The sequence below is a fragment of the Malurus melanocephalus genome, unplaced genomic scaffold (genome assembly GCF_030028575.1).
Source record: "Malurus melanocephalus ecotype Western Australia unplaced genomic scaffold, MMel_1.1 scaffold_712, whole genome shotgun sequence".
In the NCBI taxonomy this organism is placed as follows: Eukaryota; Metazoa; Chordata; class Aves; order Passeriformes; family Maluridae; genus Malurus; species Malurus melanocephalus.
Window position 1 is genome coordinate 137,438 of NW_026623944.1, and position 21,578 is coordinate 159,015.

Genomic DNA, 21,578 nt, shown 5'->3' on the forward strand with positions numbered 1-21,578 from the left:
CTGAGGCCAGGCTCAGTTTGCCTTATTTTGCAAAGAAGTCGTAAGTCCCTGTTAGTCCTCTACCTGAGGGAACCCTGCCCTTCCATGCCATACTGAGCCCTGTCCCCTTCTTTTTCAGGATGAGCTGACCCCTCTCCACTGTGCAGCACGCAATGGACATGTGAGAATTGCAGAGATCCTCCTGGACCATGGGGCTCCCATTCAAGCCAAAACCAAGGTACCCAGGTGACTCAGTGGGGCTGGGATTGGTGCCAGGTCCCAGAGCTGCACAGTGGGGCAACAAGCTGTGCACAGTTGCTGGATGGCACCCATGGCTGGCTTGAGGCTTTTTTGGGCCTGATGAGGGGTAAGAAACTCCTGCCCTACTTGGCCATAGCTGGAGTCCTTTGCCTGAGGGCTTCATCCTTCAGAGGGACCAGTTCTGAGAAGGGGACTCAGTCTGCTGAGTCTACTCAGTCTGGTACAGTCTGCCCCGTGGCAGCAGCGCTTCAGGCCCTTCCCTCCATTTGATGTTGCTCCTTTGTAAGTCTCAGGGAGGGATTTTGGGGCTCCTCTCTGGAAGCAGCCTGGGGAACAAGGTGTCCCTAGAGTAGTGTCTGGGGGTGCAAGGCAGGGGCTGGGTAGGATGCCTGAAGCTGCTCCCGGCCCAGCCCTGAGGCCCTGCTCCATGCCTGCAGAACGGCTTGTCACCAATCCACATGGCAGCCCAGGGTGACCACCTGGACTGCGTCCGCCTGCTCCTGCAGTACAGCGCTGAGATTGATGACATCACCCTGGACCACCTCACCCCGCTGCACGTGGCCGCACACTGTGGACACCACCGGGTGGCCAAGCTGCTGGTGGAGAAGGGAGCCAAGCCCAACTCCCGAGCCCTGGTGAGTGAGGAGGACTGGGTGGGCTGGACCAGGGGAGAGGGGGTGTTCCTGCAAATGACTGTCCATCTGTCTGCAGAATGGCTTCACGCCCCTCCACATCGCCTGCAAGAAAAACCACATCCGTGTGATGGAGCTGCTGCTGAAGACAGGGGCCTCCATTGATGCTGTCACAGAGGTAGGTGGGCTGAGCCCATCCTCAGCTCTCTTGCTGCTGCCTGTACAGAGTGGGCAATGTGGCGAGATGTCATGTCCCTGTTGCCTCTGCCAATCCCCAGGAGCCTTTCTTGATTCTCTTTGCAGCTCAGACCTATTTAGCTTGGCAGCATCTCCCCAAACAACAGGAGGATGGGGTGGGGGGGGAGACAGCAGCTCCCTGTGTTTTCCCCACACTCACCTGCCAGGCTCCTGAAGCAGGCTGGGGCCTCAGATTTTGCCTCTGCTGAGACGTGCCCTGGGGAGGAGGAGAAGACAGTAAAAGATATTGGCAAGGCCATTAAGTCCCATCTTGGTTTCTGGCCCCTTTCTCTTCACAGTCTGGCCTGACCCCTCTGCATGTGGCTGCCTTCATGGGGCACCTGCCCATCGTCAAGACTCTGCTGCAGCGTGGAGCCTCTCCTAATGTGTCCAATGTGGTGAGTTACACCCTGGCTGGGGCTTTGGGAGCTGAGCTTATTTGGGTTCATCAGGATGTGAGCATTGTCCAGGTCCTGCACCCTCTGTTCACCTGAGCAGTCCTCGGTGTCCTCTGCTTTGTTCTGTCAGGAGGAACCAGCAGGGGCTAGACAAGGTTGCAGACATTGCTCTCTTCTGCTCAGAGCAGAGGAATGACTACAGGAAGGCTTTTTTCTCCTTTGGCCTTACCACTTTATCCTGTCTCTGGTGCAGAAAGTGGAGACACCCCTACATATGGCAGCGAGAGCTGGGCACACAGATGTGGCAAAGTACTTGCTGCAGAACAAAGCCAAAGCCAATGCCAAGGCCAAGGTAAGTACAGAGAATCTGTGTGATAATCAGCTCTGGGAACAGCTGGGGCTGGTTTCTTCACTCTCACATGCTCAGAGCACAGCCTACCAGGGGCTGTGCCACAGTGGGAGCAGGGCTGGGATCCCTTTGGCATGGCAAGAAGGGACTGCTCCAGGTCTGCCCAAACAGCTTCTTTGCCACTGTCACAGGACGACCAGACTCCTCTGCACTGTGCTGCACGCATTGGCCACACCGGCATGGTCAAACTCCTGCTGGAGAACAACGCCGACCCCAACCTGGCCACCACAGCAGGGCACACGCCCCTGCACATCACTGCCAGAGAGGGGCACATGGACACAGCCCTGGCCCTGCTGGAGAAGGGAGCCTCACAGACCTGCATGACCAAGGTAGGCTGCTGAGTCCACTGCGGCAGAAGGCATCACCCAGCTGGTCCAAGGCTGGGCAGACTGATGGCACAGTATCCCTGTCACAGGAGGGGCAGCCTCCTCCTGTGTTGCAGCAGGTGCCAGCACTCTCTTCATCTCTGCCATCCTGTGATGGTCTGCCTTTTTCCTCAGAAAGGATTTACCCCTCTCCACGTTGCGGCCAAGTATGGGAAGGTGGATGTGGCAGAGTTGCTGTTGGCGCATGATGCTCACCCCAATGCAGCAGGGAAGGTGAGTGCTGCTTCTGTGGGAGGGTGGTCTAATATGGTGAGAGGATCTGTCTCAGCTGTCTGTGCTCTCTCGCCCTGTGCAGAATGGCCTGACCCCACTGCATGTGGCTGTGCACCACAACAACCTGGAGATTGTCAAACTGCTGCTTCCCAAGGGGAGCTCCCCACATAATTCAGCCTGGGTAAGTCWGGGCTGCGTGTCCGTGGAGCTGTGAGGAGGTGTTCTGTGTCCAGTGCCTGCCAGTCTGGGGCCAGCACTGCCCCTCAATCCTGGCACTCAGGGAGTGTACAAGAGGCTGATCTCCCCCAGCCTCTCTCCATGTGTGCTGCTCATGCCTGCCACACATGTGGGGCAGGCGGTGCTCCAGGCAGTGGTCCCGTTCCAGCAGATCGGCTGTGTCAGGGATGGTCCCTGCTAGCAGCACGGTGGTTTCTGCGTGGGGAACGTGTTTCCATGGCAAGTCCTGCAGAGCAGCGCTGCAGTCTGGCAGTTTAGGAAACCACATGCAAATGTTTGCACGCAGCTATGAAGCAGTGAGTCACAAAACCCACGAGCTTGTGAGAGTCGCCCGCCTCTGCCTGAGCATGGGGAGCATCTCCCCATAGAGCAGACCAGCAGGCGCCTTGCTTTCCATGTTGTTTGCAGAAGCTGCATCCCCAAAACAGCCAAGTGGCTGCTGATGGCAGCCCTCCCCATCTGGCACTCTCCTCTCCCCTGTGCAGGCTGCCGGCAGACACGCTGGGCAGGCCCTGGCAGCAGCCGGTACCCTGTGGGTCTGCGTCACCGACAGCCTGCACGTCAGCCTGGGCAGCGGGTGTCTGCCAGCTGCTCTGCTCCTGCAGGGTGGCAGCAGAGGCAGGACTCTTGGCTCTGCAGTCTCTGCCTGAATACTAATGCTGCGTTTTGGGAGTTTAGCTCCGTACCTCAGCCAGGCACATTCCAGGAGYGTCTGCCCCCAGCCTCTTGCAGCTGCCAGGGGCTGCATACAGCTGCAGAAATGCATGTGTGGAAAGCTCCAGGGCAGCCCATACCAGCTGGACCTGAAGCTGGTGGTCTTTGAAACCCCTGTGCTGACTTGGCTAGAAGAGTAGGGTTTGGCCAAAGTGTCAGGGATGGTTGCTATCAGGGAGATGGTGTGGGGGGCATCCCTGAGCTCCAGAGGCAACTAGGAAGGGCAGACCTGGCCTGCAAGGCAGGGTGGCAGCTCCTGTCCCTTCTGGTCTGCTTGGCAGGGCTGAACACTGCAATGAGCCTCTCTCCCTGCAGAATGGGTACACGCCCCTGCACATCGCTGCCAAGCAGAACCAGATGGAGGTGGCCAGCAGCCTGCTGCAGTACGGGGCTTCTGCAAACGCTGAGTCTGTGCAGGGAGTCACTCCCCTGCACCTGGCTTCCCAGGAGGGGCATGCAGATATGGTGGCACTGCTTTTCTCCAAACAAGCCAATGGCAACCTAGGCAACAAGGTAAGTTGTCCCAGCACATCCTGTCAGGCTGGAGGCAGACGAGCCAGCGGAGAACAGTGGTCTGGATGGGGGTCCAGGCCCCTATGCCTCCCTGTGCTTGGGCCAACAGCACGGTGTCAGTCAGTTTGCCAGGTCTGGTGGAGCTGCAGTGATGGTTGTGCTACTGTGCTGAGACCTCCTCTCTTTGCAGAGTGGCCTGACTCCTCTCCATCTTGTGGCCCAAGAGGGGCATGTGCTGGTTGCTGATGTTCTAGTGAAACATGGAGTCACAGTGGATGCAATGACCAGGGTAAAGTAGTGCACTGACCATGGCTGTGGTGAAACACATGGGGTAACTACCTCTAGGCCTGCTCTGGGAGGAGCATTTCTTTTCCTTGTACAAGTTACTCCCTTCTCGCAAGCATCCTTACCATTTTGCCTGTGTCTTGGGGACTCTTCCTGCTCTTCTCCCCACCTCCCTGCAGGGGTGATTCTTGCCTGCTCCCATAACTCAGCTCTGTACCTGCAGGTACAGCATAGTTTCAAGTGAGCCCTCTGCCCTGGTCTTGGGCTTTTGGGAAGCACCCACTTGTGTTCTTCATCCTTCATGCATAGGGCTTGCCTGTGGGATGAGCTAGAAGGACAGTAAGCACTGCTGAGGACAGACTGAGACCTGATCTTTTCTTTCAGATGGGCTATACCCCACTGCATGTGGCCAGCCATTATGGGAATATCAAGCTGGTGAAGTTTTTGCTGCAGCACCAAGCTGATGTCAATGCCAAGACTAAGGTACAGAGATGTCCTGTGCTCCAAGGACCCTTCTGCCATGGGCAACAAYATGCAGGTTGATGGGGAAGGGGAGCTGTCCTCATGCTCCAGGCATGAAGAACAGTATGTGAGACCTGGGGCCACTTCTGGGGCAGCATGTTCCCAGAACTGATGGCAGCATCCTCTGTGCTCTCTGCAGCTGGGCTACACACCTCTGCACCAAGCAGCACAGCAGGGCCACACGGACGTGGTGACACTGCTGCTGAAGCACGGTGCATCTCCCAACGAGATCAGCACAGTGAGTACAAYGCTTGCCCACACCTCCTCACCTTGTGACAAGCTCAGGCAGCTGCCTGGGCTGCCCTGTGGCTGCTGCTGAGCCAGTCTTTCCTCTGTACACAGAATGGCACCACTCCCCTGGCCATCGCCAAGCGGCTTGGCTACATTTCTGTCACAGACGTCCTCAAGATTGTCACAGACGAAACGGATATCCCGGTGAGCACATGGGTATCTGAGCAGGATGCTGTGGAGGAGGGCTGGGGCTGGGAAAGGTCTGCAGGCTGGTGCCTTGCCTGGGTGTAAGGAGGGGGCTGCAGATAGCTGGGCAGCCAAGTGCTGGCCTCCTCTGACTTCGTTTTGCTCCCACAGTCAGTTGGTGACAAGCATCGAATGAGCTTCCCAGAGACTGTAGATGAAATTCTGGACGTATCAGAGGATGAAGGTGAGGGGTGGGAGTTGGGTCACACAATCCCAGAAATCTGCTGACCGGGTCAGTGTCGCAGGCAGCAGTCACGGGGATGGCACTGGTATCCCTGCTGGAACAGGGACACCCCCAGGGTGGGGGAACTGTGTGGGCCCTACTTTGGTCTTGCAGAGAGGACGAGGGAAGCCCACCAGACTTGTGAGGTGGCACATCCTGGCTTGGGTGCTTCCCTGCACTCTGCAGGAGGGATATGTCTGGACATCTCCATGATCCCATGCCCCAGAGACTGTGCAGAGAGCCTTTGGGCACGCAGAGCCCCCACTATGCCTTGCTCTGCTGGAGGGTAGCAGCTCCCAGCCCAGCTCATTTTCTCCTGCACCCTCCCACCAAGACCTCACTTTTGCCTCTTCTTACTTTGCAGGCACTGCTCATGTCACAATAATGGGTATGAAATGTGTCCCCCTGCCCCAGCTCAATGGCCCATTTCACCCCATGGCCACTAACCATCCGCACGCCATTTCCATCTGCTGAGCCTTGCTGCTGGGCTCGTGCTCTCCTGCCCTGCCAGTCCATGTCGGTGCTGCTTGCTGTGGTGTGACTGCATGAATGGGAATCCTCCCACTCAGGAGGACCCTGACTCCCTAGTCAGACCCAGGCCCCGTCTGTGGCACAKGGAGGAACCCGGTACTGTGACAAACACTGATGCACCTCCACAACTGCCCGGAGCCCTTCTGGCCAAAGCAGGGATTAACTTGAGAGCTCAAGGGTCTCTGTGCTGCTGTGGTCCCCTCCCGATCTCTGGGATGCTCCATCTGCTTTGGGAGGTACAGGATACCCTCGCACAGGGCACTGGCCAGAGCCAAACCCTGATGAGCTCGTTAACAGGTGTAAATGGGGCCGGTGGTCAGCATTAGCAGAGCTCTGTACCTCTGGTGGGGTATAGTGTTAGAGTGGCCTCCTGCACCCAGCCGTGCCTATGTCCCTGTCCCAGGCATCAAAGTTTAATGTGTCCCCTGAAGCCTCTGTGTTGTATGGTGCTGTGAGAAAGAGGTTAGTCAGCAGCCAAAGTTCCCAATGGCTCCCACAACTCGTCCCACTGGCCTGCTACATGGGCCTTGTCCTGGCAGCAGACCTACTCTGGAAAACAGCAAAGCACCCCTTGTGTCTGGCTGAGACAAGACCTGAGGGGGCAAGGGTGTATGTCAAGCAGTGGGAGCAGGGATGGGGGCACGGGCTGGATATCTGTGTTTCCTKCTCTGTCTGCCTCTGCATGCTGAGCGAACTCTCGGTTTCAGAGGAAGAGCTGATTGCACCAAAGCCCAAGACACCTGATCTCAGAGACCAGGAAGGCAAAAGGGAGATACTGGAGTTCATGGCCACAACAACACTGGAGCAAATGTAAGAGACACTGTGTGGTGGGGAGGGAGCAGGTACACGGCACAGGACCAGCCATGTGCTGGGCTGGGCTTCCTGTGGGGCACATATGGCTCCAGGAAAGGAACAGATCACCAGCTGGCATGGCAGGCAAAGCTGGGCACTGCTGTTCCTGCGCCAGGACATGGGACTGCTGCTTATTTTGCCTTTGTCCAATGGCCCCAGGACTCTGTGGGGAAGGGCAGGGGCTGAGGGACCCAGGCCTGCCACTTGTGTGTCTGTCACTACCTTCTCCTGCCAGGGTGGAGTCTCCAGCTGTCCTGCAGGTCCCCTGCATCCCACCTGAAACCGTGGTGACCAGAGCTGAGGAGACTGAGCAGGTAGGATCTGTGGAGAAAGAAGCTGAGCAAGTCAGCAGGCTGCATGCACCCTCGGTGTCCCCACAGGAGGTGAGCAAGAAATACAGTCTGCCACAGCTTCCCTCAGGCATTCCCTGCTGGGGGAGGTCCCCCATGGTCACAGATCTCAAGTGTGGGATGGATAGAGGGCACTGACCCGGTGGCACCAGGCCATCCGGTGAGGATTGTGTAAGGGTGGACAGGCTCAACACCCCCAGATAGGACCCTTTGCCCAGGGAGTCTCTTCCTTGCCTTACACAGCCCTCCAAGGAATTTGATGAGGACTCCCTGATCCCCAGCAGCCCTGCCACTGAGACCTCAGATAACATCAGCCCAGTGGCCAGCCCCGTGCACACAGGGTGAGTGTCCAGTCTGTGCAGCACGTGCGTGCTCTGTGCATGAGCCAACTGCGAGGTGTCCACCTGCCCACGCCTCTGTCCACTGCAGGTTCCTGGTGAGCTTCATGGTGGATGCCCGCGGTGGCTCCATGAGGGGCAGCCGGCACCACGGTCTGCGCGTGGTCATCCCGCCGCGTGCCTGTGCGGCACCAACCCGCATTACCTGCCGCCTGGTGAAGCCCCAAAAGCTACCTGCCCCCCCGCCACTGGCTGAAGAGGAGGGTCTGGGCAGTCGGATCATCGCCCTGGGGCCTGCTGGTGCCCAATTCCTCAGGTGAGCACAGCTGGGAAAAGAGCAGATGGGGATGCCCACACCAGCGTCATCCCTCAGGACTGGGAACAGATCTGGGCTCCTCTGGAATCTTTACAATCTGGGGCAAGACCTCTGCTCATCTCTGCTTCTTGAGGCTGGCAGAGGAGAGATCCCACCTCTTGTTGGGCACAGCATGTTTCTGGAGTGGGTCATTGAAGAGTAATAGAACAGTGGCAGAAAAGCCCTGCCCAGCCCTGTCCCATCCAGTACAGAGTTCCCTGTCCCATCAGAGTCCCCTTTCCCAGAGAGAGGGAGGTCATCGGTTCTTCCTCCCCCAGCAGCTGCACAGCACGGGCGGGCACTCTGCCAGGGCCACCTCGCTCTCTGCGTGTCCTTGTGGCACTTTGTGGGTGCCAGTGGTCTTCCTCTGCTATCTGCAGCCCCGTCATTGTGGAGATTCCACACTTTGCCTCACATGGACGTGGAGACCGTGAGCTGGTAGTGTTGCGCAGCGAGAACGGCTCCATCTGGAAGGAGCACCGCAACCGCTATGAGGAGAGCTACATGGATCAGCTGCTGAACGGCATGGACGAGGGTGAGCGTGCCAGGAAGGCAGGGGCTCCACAGCTCCCTGCAGGCAGGGCTGGATATCTGTGCTCAGTGCAGCATGGAGGGCTGCTAGGTGACAGCCTCAGGCTTGGTGTCTGAGCACTGATGGCTGTGCTGCCCTTGCAGAGCTGGAGAGCCAGGAGGAGCTGGATAAGAAGAGGGTCTGCCGCATCATCACCACTGACTTCCCTCTCTACTTTGTGGTCATGTCCCGGATTTGCCAGGACTGCGATATGATTGGCCCTGAGGGAGGATGTTTGAAAAGCACCCTGGTGCCCATGGTACAGGCCACCTTCCCAGACACTGCTGTCACCAAGAGAGTGAGGCTGGCCCTGCAGGTGAGCCCAGGGAGCATGGCCTGGGGCCCAGACATGCTTCTGCCATCAGGGGTGGGCAGCAAGCCCAGGCTACGTCCCAGCCTGGGGAAAAACCATCCCTGATGYCCGTCCTTGTGCTGCCTGCAGGCACAACCTGTGCCTGATGAGTTGGTGACGAAGCTGCTGGGGAACCAAGCGACCTTCAGCCCCATTGTCACGGTGGAGCCACGACGGAGGAAGTTCCATCGCCCCATTGGCCTCCGTATCCCACTCCCACCATCCTGGAAGGACAATCCCCGCGACAGTGGCGAGGGTGACACCACCAGCCTACGTCTGCTCTGCAGTGTGATYGGTGAGGCTGCAAGCGTGCTCTGCATGGCAGATGGGCTGGGCTGCCTCAGGGGGATGCAGATCCCAGGCTCATGGAAAGACAGTATGCTCACTCTTGCTTTCTGCTGCAGGAGGGACAGCCCAAGCCCAGTGGGAAGATATAACAGGCACCACAAAACTGATCTATGAAAAYGAGTGTGCTAACTTTACCACCAATGTATCTGCCAGGTGAGTCCTGGGCAAACGTGTGCCCTTCTGGGGACATTTGGTGCTCCTTGGGCCTCGGTACAGCCTTTGCCAGGAAAAGCCCCTTACCCCTGATGCTGCAACATGGTTTCATCTAGCCTTGCGACCTCCATGCTGCCTGAGTACACATCAGGAAACACTCATGACAACTAGGTGTGCTGAAGGAAGGGGCCGTTATTTGTACTTGGGTGGGTCCCCAACACAGATGGAGCTACACCTGTATCCAAAACTCTTGGGGCTTCCTCTTCAGTTCAGTTGGYTGTTGATGGGGCGGGGGCAGCTCCCTGGTGCCACTGCCCAGCAGCACCCTGACCCAGATCTCCTGCAGGTTCTGGCTGGCCGACTGCCCACGCACAGCTGAGGCTGTGCACTTTGCCACCATGCTGTACAAGGAGCTGACAGCTGTGCCCTACATGGCCAAATTCGTGGTGTTTGCCAAGATGAACGATGCACGAGAAGGCCGGCTGCGCTGCTACTGCATGACTGATGACAAGGTTGACAAAACTTTGGAGCAGCATGAGAACTTCACTGAGGTGGCTCGCAGCAGGGACATTGAGGTTTGTCCCCAGCAGCACGTGTGGAGGGCAGCAGGGAAAGGGCCATCAAAGTGAGGGGGGACTGATGCCAGTGGAAGGGCCTGGCCRGGCTACGAGAGTTAGGGTTACCTGCCCTGCTGAGGAGCAGGAGAAGCAGCTGTACACAGGGTCTGAGCATGTTTTCTGCTCCCTGCCAGGTGGTAGAGGGGATGCCTTTGCACGTTGAACTCTCAGGGAATTTAGTGCCTGTGAAGAAGGCCACTCAGCCCCGCACCTTCCTCTTCCAGTCCTTTCGGGAGAATCGTCTTGTCATCCCCATCAAGGTAATGTCAGGGTGCAGGACTGGGCAAGCAGTTAGGGCCCTTGGCTTGTGCCAGGCCACCTAACTGGGCTCTGGCACTCAGGTCCGGGACAGCAGCCGGGAAGCCAGCGGCTCCCTGTCTTTCTTGCGCAAAGCCATGAAATACGAGGACCTCCAGCATGTGCTGTGCCACCTGAACATCAGCATACCACCCTGCACCAAGGTCAGCGTTGGGTCTTTGGCACTCTGGTAGGGGGCAGTGAGGGCCCATCCCTCCCCCAGGTACAGGGCACAGCCCTCACTGTCAGCTTTTCTTCTTCAGCTGCTCCATGTGGCCATGTCATGCCACTCTGGGGCTGAAGGAGAAGCAGTCGGGTCAGGGCAGAGCTGCTACCCTCTTTTCAAGCCATTGACCCCTTGCTTTGTCACCACTTTCACAGGGAAGCGGCAGTGATGAGCGAAGGAGGACACTGACGCCATTGTCTCTGCGGGAGCGATACAGCATTCTAAGTGAGACCAGTTTTGGTATGCAGCCTGCTGGGACCATTCCAGCCCAATCACCACCTGCACTTGGGGTGCCCAAGCCAGTGGAAAGGCTGGAATGATCTTGTCGTAGTCACACTCACGACAACTTCCCTTTCCCTGGAGGTTTCCTTGGTCCTGTCTGCAGGGCAGTGCTGCGCCTACGGGTCAGTGTGACCCCCATGGCCAGCACCCCAYTCCCCTCACCACTCTGGTGCAGGGCCCTGTGCAGCTGAAGCTGCGACTTCCTCTTCTCCTCCAGGCTCTCTGAGCAGCACGGACAAGGCAGACCAGAAGATGGTTGACATAGCAGAACAGCTGGGCCTCAGCTGGGCTGGTGAGTCCACACCTGACATACTGAGGGTGCACAGCACTCCTCGAAAGCTGACACTTAGAGAGGCTGGGAGTGTTCTGCCAGGTGTAGTGACTGCTTTGCACTGTGCCCCTGCTGTGAGCATTCCAGGGCACTGAAGTAAATCTTCCCATGGCTGCGTGCATATTCACATGCATGGGTACCAGACTAGAGCTTTGTTACGAGTTGTATGTATTTCTGCTGTTCGTTGCAGCCACACACCCAATGGCAGAACCCACACTTCTCCTTTCCTAGCTAGTCCTGGCTGAGCTCTTCATGATGTCCCTAGCCTTGTGGACACCGGAGTGTGCAATACTGACGTGGTTTTTTCTGCAGAGCTGGCACGTGAGCTGCAGTTTGGGGTGGATGACATCAACAGGATACGTGTGGAGAATCCCAACTCCCTTCTGGAGCAGAGCATAGCCTTACTAAACCTCTGGGTCAGCCGTGAGGGCAAGAGTGTCAAGAGTGAGTAGTTGTGGTGCCCTTTTAAGGCACAAAGGTGGCAGGGCTAGCTGTGCAGAGCAGTGTGTGCATCTTCAGGAACCGCTGGCTGGTTTTACCAGCTGGTGGTTCATGCATACGTGCCCTCCCTGCCCACCTGGAGGGTGTTAGGGCATGGCTGTGTCCCCCCAGGTGACCACTTTGCTGACACCATCTTCCCCCTGCAGTTGAGAATCTGTACACGGCACTGAGGAACATTGACCGCGGCGAGATTGTCAACATGCTGGAGGGCTCCAGTCGGCAGAGCCGCAGCCTGAAGGGGAGCTGGCGTTACAGCGACAGAGACTACTCCCTCTCACCATCCCAGATGAATGGTGAGCCCCAGCTTCTGGCAGGGAATGCAGAAGGGCTCTGGGGGCACAGTCTGTGCAGAGAGACCGGGGCTGGTGTCTTGCCTGACCAGGTTGCACCCACAGAGAACTCAGTTGGCACAAGGTGTTGCTGACAGATGTGGCCTCTTCACTGGGGCTTATGCTGCAGAAAACTTGGCTCTGCCATACTGGTTTCTCACACACTGTCCAGGTGGGATTGACATGTGTTCCTTATCCCAGTGTGCCAGTGACAGGTGCCTCTGGCTGTGAAAGCTGAGCAGTGGCTAGGGAGCTCACAGAATCCTGGCTGTCCAGCTGTGGTGGTGTGCCTGGGCTGGATCCCAGCAGAGTGTGCCTGGATGTGGGGCCACAGCCCAAGTCAGCTGTGGCATATGCTGCTGGGGAGCCAGCACACCAGACAGGGGCAGGGCTTTGTGCTGCCACAGCCCTGCACTGTGGCTCTGCCCCTGCAGTGCTGGCTCATCGCTCTCTCCCTCTCTGTCTCTCCCCTTGTTCTATTTTCTCAAACATGCCACCTAGTGCTGCCAGGTGCGGGCACTCCTGTGGGTCACTTCTTTTCACCTTTCTCCTCTGAGCTCATCCTGGTCTCTCCTTCTCTCATCTTCCTCCACTGCCTGTCTCCACTGTCTCCACCTCAGCTAAGCCCTCTGGGAGCCGCATCCTGCTCCAGCAACTGCATGTCATCAGGGACTTCCCCTCTTAGAGTTGTCTTGCTTGAAGGCAGCCATCCAAGGCCTTCTCCTGCATGATCCCATGCTTCTTCCCTCGCTGGACTGCATGCCCCTGGCCAGGCACCTGCCCCTGGGTGCCATGMTCTTTCTGTGCTCAGAGTCCCAGCTGTACCCTGTGCCCTGGCTGTGGCCGTCATTCCCTGGCTGCTGGGAGAGCAGAACAGTTTCACTGCTGACCTTAGAGTTAAAAAAGGCTGAGCAAAGTCACCTGCATGGGTGGGACTGCCTGGCTTGGTTGTAGTTCATGGATGTGCCTGAGCTGTGCACATGTCCCTGGGTGATGAGACAYGACAATGGCTTGTAGCCCTGGAGACACCAGCAGGGTTGTAAGGCCCTGGCTGCCTCCTGCAGGGCTTGGGGGTTGCATGGCCACGTACTGGGGCCATCCTTCTCTGCTCATGGTACTTCCAACCTGCTCCTCTGTGCTCTGGAGAATGTTTGGCTTTGAGAGCTGATGCCTGCCAGACTTGGCTACTTGAACTCCAGACTAACTGCCAGCCAGCTCATGCTGGATGGGGGCTGTGGGCAGGGACCAGGGGTCTGATGGAGCAGGGTAGCAAAGAGGGCACTGTGTCCTCCCGTGTGGATGGAGCATTGTGTGAACACAGGCCAGTACTCCTCCCAGGGAGGAGGCAGCCCCAGGGCCTGCCCAAACCAGCCCCAGGACTGGGAGGCATGGCAGCATTGCAGGGACCATGGGAAAGCAGCCACTGCTGTGAGCACAGCCCTGCTCAGCCTGGCCACAGGGGGCTGTGGCATGACTGTCCTTGGGGCAGGCATCCTCCCAGCAGCTGTCTCCCTTTCGCCCTACTGTGCTTGTGCGTGCGTGAGACGGCTGCTGGAGATGATGCCTCTGTCTGCCCATATAGGTTACGCTTCGCTGCAGGACGAGCTGCTGTCCCCTGCCTCCCTGCATTACACACTGCCATCCCCGCTGCGTGCCGACCAGTACTGGAATGAGGTGGCCATCATGGATGCTATCCCCATGGCTGCCACTGAGCAGGATGCCCTGATGGAGATGTCCGACATGCAGGTGTGGTCCTCGGGGCTCACCCCCTCGCTGGTGACTGCTGAGGACTCCTCTCTGGAGTGCAGCAAGGCTGAGGACTCGGATGCCACAAGTGAAGGCCGGTTCCCAGGGCAACTTCTAGCAGATGCTCATGGCCCAGACCACATGGGCTCTATGGACCTGGTTGAGGATGACACAGTGGACTCAGATGCCATGAATGGCCTGATTGACCTTCTAGAGCAGGAGGAGGGGCAGAGGCCAGAGGGGAAGATGCCATCTGGTGATCATCAACCAGGGAGTGGGGAGCAGGACCCGGAGAGTGAAGTCTCTTTTGTTTCAGTTCAGCAGAAGGTGCAAGCCAGGATCATGACATCACCTACCTTTAGCCATGCTGTGGAGAAGAGTGCAGACAGGTACTGCAGCCTGGGGCACCAGGATGACTGTGGTAGGGGAATACAACTGCTTTGCCAGCTACTGCCCTATGCTGGACCAGCTGCAAAAATCTCCCTGCTTTGCTTGCTTCTGTGCTGGTCTCCAGCTCTGGAGCCCAAGCATCTGTGGTGCATAGAACAATGGTTGGGCCAAGTGTCTCACTGCTTTCTGGCAATGCTCTGGAGGGCTTCTTGCAGAGCAGCTGGGAAGGACCCCAGTCAGATAGCCAGGCCCTGCATGTAGGTTGTGCCTACTAGAGCTAACCCTAACCTGGSCTGCCCTCTCCCACATTCCCAGTGGCACTGGACCCATGAGGTCCCTGGCAGCACCCAGCAATGCTCCATAGCATTAGACCGTATTAGAGGTAGACCATTCTAGACCATTAGAGCACAGCATGCTCTTGCCTTGGACCCTGGCAGCCGAGCTGTGAGGCTCTGGGACGGACAGGGAGCATGACATGAGGTGGCCTGTGCCTTTTGGGCATCTGTGTGTTTTGTGCTGCTTCTGCCGGGGGCCCAGCAGTGCCATGAGCTGGGGAGCCAGCGTGTGCTGGGGTGCAGGCTGTGCCGGTGTGCCTGCCGGAGCTCGGCTAATGCTCAGGGTGCAGCACTCCATGGCAAAGCTGACTGCCTCTCTCTCTCTGTCTCTCTCTCCCTATCCCTGTCCCTCTCCGGTGCCCAGGCTGAGGGACTGGAATGCAGAAGGCTCCTTTATCTCCTGCCTACAGGACCTGACAGCGGGCTCCTGGCAGGAGGGAGTCACCCGAAGGCTGCTCCCAACGCACACCTCAGCCTCTGGGGCCCAGGGCCAGGAGCAAGAGCAGGTCCTGGTGCCAGCCGTGGAGCTGATGCGGATCAGCTCTGCAGAGGACAGCACCTGGCAGCCTCAGCACCCCACAGGCGGCTGGCAGGAGGAGGCCGACAGCCGCTTCTTTGGGCAGGTGAGGGGAGGAGCAGGGGACTCGCCCTGCAGGGAGTGGTGACCCTATGGACAGCCTTTTYTGGAGCCTGCTGCAAGGCCAGTCAGGCAGACCAGGTGCTAGCTCCTCAAGTCTCCTGGCACACTTCCYGCCCCCGGGGGTGCCTCTCAGCCCAGAATAGCCTGCTGTGCTTGATACCTGAGCTCTTGCTCTCCATTTAGAACCCAGCCACCCTCCCAGACTGCTTCCTTATCGAGTATCTGGCCTGGCTGCTAGCCCAACCTGCTGGAGCCAGGAATAGACCCGGTCCAGGGGCCAGGCTGGGGGGTGGGCTCGATGCCATGGTCTCCCAGAGCCAGCAGGTACAAGGTGAGGGCAAGCACCTTTCCTCAGCCAGGGCACACGCCTCTGTCCCGGCAGCACGGCCATGCTTGGAGGCGGCTGTTCAGCTCTGCCGTCTGCGCTACCTAAGTCACATGTGATTGCAGTGACACCCCAAAGCACTGCCTTTTGCCCAGGGCCTCGTCTGTCCTGTGACGGAGGAGTGCACGCTGTCCTCCCATTGCAGACGGGAGGACAGGCTGGTGGGCAGGCTGACACAGGAGAGGGACAGGGCTCTCCTGGTTCCTGCCTGGCTGGGGCAGTCGCGGCCACATGACTGTGACAGGAGCTGGGACTGCAAAGGACGCCCCACCTGCCTGCTCCCTTCTCGCCGCCCCCGGGCAGCAGAGCTGCGGCAGCTAGGGTTACAGAGCTCCGGCAGAGCCGCGGGCAGGCTGCAGAGCCGCACAGCCGCAGAGCCGCAGAACCAGAGCATGGCTGAGCTCTGACCGCGGCCCGAGCCGTGCCGAGGCAGCATGTGGGCTTTCCTGGCCCAGCTGCTGATCGCTCTGCTGCTTCTGGCCTTCTTCCTGGTCAGCTGCCAGAACGTCATGCACATCGTCAGGGGCTCTGTGCGCTTCCTGCTCAAACACGCCCACCGTGAGCTCGACAAGGAGCTGGGCGAGAGCGCGGGGCTGGCGGATGACGAGGAGGCGCTCTCTGCCAGAGTCGTCCGCAGGCGCGTCCTGGTGAAGGTAACGAGCGGGAGTGAGGGAACAGCCCCAGGAAAGGAACAGCCCCAGGAAAGGAACAGCCCCAGGAAAGGAGAGCAGCCAAGGCTCAGGGCAGGGTGGGACGGAGACTGGGGGTGCGTGTCAGGTCTGTTGTTCTGCCTGCAAAAGAGCTCCCCCACCGCCCTCAGATGCCCTGATCTCCGTGCTGTTCCTGCAGGGGAATGAAGCGCTTCATCTCCCTGGAGAGCAGGTGACTGAGGAGCACTTCACAGATGATCAAGGCAATATCATCACCAAGAAGGTGAGTAACCGAGGGACAAGACATGCGGGCATGCCGCAGCCTTTCTCTTCTCCCTTGCACACAGCTGCCCTGTTTCTCCCTGTAGCCCAGGGGCCCATGAAGGACATTTGCGTCCCACTGTCTTGGGTTACAGGCACGGCACTTCTCCAGCACATGGGAAGAGGCTCCACACCACGTGCAGTTTAGGAGCAGACTGGGTGAGGAGGGAGGCCTGGTGCCCTGGGGCTGGCTSTGATGCCCTGCCGTGTGCGTCTCCACAGATTATCCGGAAGGTGGTGCGTCAGCTGGGCCCTGGTGATGTGGGGGACGGGCAGGAACGGGAGGAGCTGATTCTGGAGGGCTCCCTACAGGAGCCCCAAGACCTGGAGGCTGAGGATGATCACTTCATGAAATACTCCAGCTTGCACCGTGATGGTCTGGGTGGCAAGGTACAGTGTGGCTCATAGCCCTGCCTTGCAGGCAGCCTGCCTGGGCCAGCACCACTTCTGCAGGACTCCCAGGCTCTGGGACCATGTCACCCTCTGTCCTTTCTTCTGTCCTGCTCTCCTGTCCCGTTTCCCCTCTAAGACTTCTGGGGCAAATCTTGCCCACGGCACCAGTCTTCTTGCTTGGTATTTTCTGCCAACTGACTCTGCCTTTCCCTCTCCTGTCCTCTTCTGTGTGTCTGTCTGTTCACCTGGGTGATGTCCTGCTTCCTGCCCCTGCGGCTTCCTCAGGAGGAGTTGCGAGTGCGTGTCCCGAAACCAGAAGTCTCTGGGGGCAGGATGGGGGCTCAGATAGTGAAACGAGCCAGCCTGAAAAGGGGGAAGCAGTGACTCCTCAAATGGCCTCTTTTGAGGTAACCCTACCTTTGCTCTTCCTTCTGTCCTGGCTCCCCATGCTGCTGCCTGCACTGAGCTGCTGCTCTGCATTCTCCTGGGCACAGTGTCGTGGGCGGTGCCCAGCTGTCGGCCAGCAGTGAAGGTTTGCTGTTCTGCAGCAGAATACTGAGGCTGAGGTACCCTGCTGCTTACCTGCTCCTGGGTGCTGTGGGTGCAGGGTGCCCTGCTCTGCAGCGATGCTCCAGCCAGCTGCGTGCACAGCACCCCACTGCAGCCACAGTGCCAGGGGCTGCTACTGCAATGGCAGCATCCTGGCTACTCAGGCTGATGGTGCCCAGTGGCAGAGCAACAGAGCTGTTACTCCTGGTTATGCTGGGCTACAGCAGAGGGATGGTCTTCGTTCAAAGCCACTCCAGGGACTGAGTTGCATTTGCATGGGGTCTAAGCAGAATTGCCCCCTTCATGCATGAGCACTAACTGTAGCCTTGTGGCAGGTGAAACCAGCCCTTGGAGCTGGTGCCTTGGTGTCCCCTTTCCAAGGTGTGCAGCTGGGCATTGGCAGAGCTGTGGGTCTGATGAAGGGTGCCCTGGTTCTGTGGGGCCATGGTCTAGTGCCTCTGCTCACAGCACTGTTCTGGGAGATGCAGCAGCAGCCTCTGCCAGCCATGGAAGGGATAGCAGTGAGGTCTGCTGAAGTTAGGATGTGGAGGCAGGCCTTGGCAGAGTGCTGCTGGTGGATGTCAGGGCAGTAGGGATGCGGGAGTGGTGGTGAAGGAACATGAAACTTGTAGGGGCTGATGACAAGGCACCTACCTTTGACCTAGGAGATTTCTTCCATTGATCCCCATTGAGCTCAGAATCACCCCTTGAGTCTTGGGCATTCTCTGGTCCCCGACCTTTGCTGTGGAGTGGGACTAGACCAGGTTGAAGGCAGGATGCTTGGCACAGCGCACTGAGCCTAGCTGCATCACTTGTCTCTGCACACTCTTTGCAGGGCTGGCAGTGCAGCCCTGGAGGAAGGTGTTGTGTGTATGCTCCCCAGCTGCCCAGTTGGTCCTTTGGCCACTGTTGTACATGCATGGCTGGCTGCCCTCCCTCTCCCTTCTCTCTCCACTCAGTGAGCTCTCTGTGGTGTGTGACAGCCAAGAGACTTTTGCTTGTGGGCACATGCAKGCTGTGTGTCCCCCTGCCTGCCTCACTCCCCAGACAGTCCCTGGTTCTGCCTCTCTCTGGGGCACTGCTCCTGTTGCTTTGCTCTTGCAGTTTACAGTTGTGTGAAAGTGGCCCAGGGCGCGCACTGGGGAAGGTCTTCCTCACTGCTGGGAGAGTGGGGTGCAGTCAGTCACCCTAGCTGAGGTGGAGGAGCTCAAGGCTCGCTTCCTTCATCCCAAAACCTGGAGCAGCCCTCCTAGCTCCTTCCCTGTGCCGTGTTGCTCTTGATGCAGCTCAGCCTCTGCTTGCTGCTCTATGCAGATGGAGCGGCACCACCAAGACCGTTGATGTCACTGCTCCTCGTTTCAGACAGGCCACCTACTGGTGCTCTGTCGCGTCTCTCTGACACCCCGCAAAACTTGTCTTGTGGTTGCTTGGCAGAAAGGGTGCATGTGGGACAAGCACTTTGCAGCCATGTACCTGGCTGTCCCCACCATTTATCCTGGATGTGCCACCATGAATGCCTGGTAACCCCATTTCCCTCTCTCTCTGTCTCTCCAGGATCACACCTCAACACCAAACCACTGAACTTCACACACGTTCTGACACATACCTGAGACGAGAGGAGAGGAGAAGAGAGCAGAGTGGAGGGGAGCAGGGCTGGCTGTACATGTTTCTATAGGCTAATGGCATGATTTCTACTGTCCTATCCGCATGACCGACTGACTGCAAGACGCATGAGCTACAGTACTTAAAACTGATGAGGGGCCTCCATCCCTGCCCCGCAGTGGCCAGGAGCCCAGAGACAGCAGCACACAGCAGGGGCATGTTCTCAGCTCCTTTGGGAGGCAAGGGCTGGAGTAGAAGAAAATGAGAGGGAAAGAGATTCCACCTCTGTGTGATTGTGTGTAGATGCATCCCTACGTCTGCTCCAGCTGCAAGAGGAAAGCTGGGACAGCATGGTGCTGCTCACCATGGAAGAAGGGGTGCTTGGCCCACCCTAAATGCCTGTGCTGCCTCTGCTGGACTTGCTTCTCATCCCTCCCTGTGAGTGTTGGGTTTTGGGGAGGGCAGCAGTGGCCAGAGGGTGTGTAGGGAGGCTGCAGGGAGCACAGCTGCCCTGGGCTGAGGGACTGGTGCAGGGCTGCCCTTCCTCTCCCCAGCACATGCAAAGTCTCCTGCCAGGGCAGAACTCTGGGCTGAGCACTGAGCTCGTTGCTTATGTCGAAAGTGTAAACTGTACAGCAATCAGCCTTGTGTATATGAACCAATAAATACTATGCAAACCCCTAGGGACACTCCAGCAGTATGTACAAAGCACTAACAGCTCTGCTCTCAAATACCTCTTCAGGCTGCAGGATAGGCAAAGCCTTTGGAATATGGGAGCAGCTCTGGTGAATGGGGCAGGAAGGCTATTSGAGGGAGAGGGCAGCAGCCAGCCCCTGTCCTGTGCCCCTCTGCCTGAGCCTKGCCCCGTCCTGGCCTGAAGAGCGGGGCCTAGAGGTGCAGTCCCGTGGGTCTGCCCGTGCTCCAGCCCCAGGTTGTGTTGGCTCCAGCTGGGTTGAAGGTGTAGGGCTGTGCTGAGGTGCTTGGGGCCCAGGGAGGATGTGCAATGAGACAGAGCAGGGGGTGCTTGTGCCACGCATGGGGTTGTGCCTAGCTCTACTCAGCACAATATCTGCTCAGGAGATGAGCCAGGAGCTAGCAATAGCCAGCAGCCCTCCAGTGTGCACCACAGACAAGGGCTTTGCAGGGACCCTGGCCTCCCTGCAAGGGAGAATAGAGCCCTGGGTGCTGACCCTCCCGGGACCAATCCCAGAGACATGGGGGCTGCTGCCCTGGTGGCTACATTTTCTCCAGGTGGAATATGCTGTGGCAGCAGCCTGAGCCCTGGGGCTGGGGAAGCCCTGGGCCAGCTGCTCTAGCAGGAGAGCAGTGCTAGGCAGAGCTGCCCAGGCAGTGGATTGACCTGTTGCAATACTCGRCCCCAGAAGCGCAGGGTGCGGGTAGTGGCACTTGATCCCGGGTCATTGGCCCTATCCTTTACCAACTGATGTGGGGACCTGGCCTTTGTAGCACAGTGATGTGGGGACCCCCTGCTCTTTCTCATGGAAGTGGCCATGGATCTGCTTTGCAGAATCTGAGTTTGTTTTCTGTGGCCAGGTGCAGAACAAGTCCACCTCCAGCTTCAGGCCATGCGATGGTGGCCTTGGCAGGGCAGTACTGCCTTGTAGTGGGTGCACRTCTGCTGGGAGAGCCCCTGGCTGCCCTGCAGCCAAGAAACCTCACTGCAGTGAACTGACCCAGCTTAGCCTTGGAGAGCAAAGCAGTCCCCTTCCCATCCTGAAGTTGAGCCATATAGGCACAGACTCTCCATCCATCACCCTTGCTGCGTACAATAACCTCCCTAGACCCACTGCAACAGCTGACTCCGTAGCATCACCCTAGAGTTGTGTGTGGGTCCAGTGCTTTGGCCTTGTGTATGCCGTAGGGAATGTGCTGTGCTGCAAATGTGCCAGGCACCTGCAGTGACATTGCTTCGCGCTCAGATTGCTTGTAGGGCTGGTAGGGGGAGGCTGCACCCAACATTGAGCCTAGAGAATGCTGCAGTCTGCACACTAGAAGCTTTTTAGAAGTTTTAAAAATTACTTTTATTTTCTTTTTTTAATTGTTATGGAAACAAGCCTTTTGGATCTCCCTGTCTTAGGCCCTGATGTATAGATCATTTCCCTGTACACCAGCTATCGGACTATGAATTAATAAATAAACGAACACAAACAGTGTCTAGTCTCTCCTTTTCCAAAGGTGAGGAAGATGGAGACCCCGGGGGCGGGTCCCTTCTGCCCGTACCTATTGCCGGGAGGGCGGGGTGGCCGTGGGAGTGGCGGCTGCTTGTGCTCGGCCGTTTGTGGGGGATTGGACGGGAGCAGGAACGTGAGCACCCCGAGGGGCTGCGGCGGCCTCTCCCGGGGCGGGCGAGGGGAAAAGCGCCCATGCAGCCGGTGCCGCTGGGACCTGTTCCCCGGCCAGCAGCGCTGCTGAACCCCCGCCCGAGAGGCTCCGKCGACAGCACCGATCCCTCAGCCGCTGTCGAGATTCCGCGCCGCCCCGGCGCTGTCGAGCGGTCCCGTACGGTGTGTCATGGGTCGCGTCGCTGTCCCGTCCCGTCCCGTCCGTCCCGTGTCCTTGTCCCATCCCCTGTCCTGTCCTGTCCCGTGTCCCGTCCCATCCCCTGTCCCCTGTCCCGTGTCCCCTGT

General features: G+C 58.3%; 1 protein-coding gene across 9 annotated transcripts in view; it reads left to right on the top strand.

The window, feature by feature from the left end:
- ANK1 (ankyrin 1) overlaps window positions 1–21,101 on the top strand; it is a 54,150-nt gene extending 33,049 nt beyond the window's left edge. For 2 of the 9 annotated variants that reach the window (XM_057384479.1, XM_057384483.1), the window contains exons 9-44: window positions 119–217; window positions 678–875; window positions 952–1,050; window positions 1,409–1,507; window positions 1,761–1,859; window positions 2,048–2,245; window positions 2,417–2,515; window positions 2,598–2,696; window positions 3,782–3,979; window positions 4,170–4,268; window positions 4,649–4,747; window positions 4,926–5,024; window positions 5,129–5,221; window positions 5,375–5,447; window positions 5,851–5,874; window positions 6,725–6,827; window positions 7,105–7,252; window positions 7,463–7,560; window positions 7,649–7,873; window positions 8,293–8,447; window positions 8,588–8,799; window positions 8,926–9,130; window positions 9,240–9,336; window positions 9,683–9,911; window positions 10,088–10,213; window positions 10,295–10,414; window positions 10,632–10,716; window positions 10,976–11,050; window positions 11,402–11,533; window positions 11,737–11,883; window positions 13,502–14,054; window positions 14,755–15,013; window positions 16,265–16,348; window positions 16,609–16,776; window positions 17,065–17,186; window positions 18,883–21,101. In XM_057384479.1, the coding sequence (XP_057240462.1) occupies window positions 119–217; window positions 678–875; window positions 952–1,050; window positions 1,409–1,507; window positions 1,761–1,859; window positions 2,048–2,245; window positions 2,417–2,515; window positions 2,598–2,696; window positions 3,782–3,979; window positions 4,170–4,268; window positions 4,649–4,747; window positions 4,926–5,024; window positions 5,129–5,221; window positions 5,375–5,447; window positions 5,851–5,874; window positions 6,725–6,827; window positions 7,105–7,252; window positions 7,463–7,560; window positions 7,649–7,873; window positions 8,293–8,447; window positions 8,588–8,799; window positions 8,926–9,130; window positions 9,240–9,336; window positions 9,683–9,911; window positions 10,088–10,213; window positions 10,295–10,414; window positions 10,632–10,716; window positions 10,976–11,050; window positions 11,402–11,533; window positions 11,737–11,883; window positions 13,502–14,054; window positions 14,755–15,013; window positions 16,265–16,348; window positions 16,609–16,776; window positions 17,065–17,163 (4,995 nt within the window). In that variant the 3' untranslated portion in view covers window positions 17,164–17,186; window positions 18,883–21,101. Of the gene's footprint in view, window positions 1–118; window positions 218–677; window positions 876–951; window positions 1,051–1,408; window positions 1,508–1,760; window positions 1,860–2,047; window positions 2,246–2,416; window positions 2,516–2,597; window positions 2,697–3,781; window positions 3,980–4,169; window positions 4,269–4,648; window positions 4,748–4,925; window positions 5,025–5,128; window positions 5,222–5,374; window positions 5,448–5,850; window positions 5,875–6,724; window positions 6,828–7,104; window positions 7,253–7,462; window positions 7,561–7,648; window positions 7,874–8,292; window positions 8,448–8,587; window positions 8,800–8,925; window positions 9,131–9,239; window positions 9,337–9,682; window positions 9,912–10,087; window positions 10,214–10,294; window positions 10,415–10,631; window positions 10,717–10,975; window positions 11,051–11,401; window positions 11,534–11,736; window positions 11,884–13,501; window positions 14,055–14,754; window positions 15,014–15,792; window positions 16,069–16,264; window positions 16,349–16,608; window positions 16,777–17,064; window positions 17,187–18,882 lie in introns of those variants that run through there. The other 7 variants (XM_057384485.1, XM_057384482.1, XM_057384480.1 and 4 more) reach the window with 7 other exon arrangements.
- The last annotated feature ends 477 nt before the right edge of the window (window positions 21,102–21,578 follow it).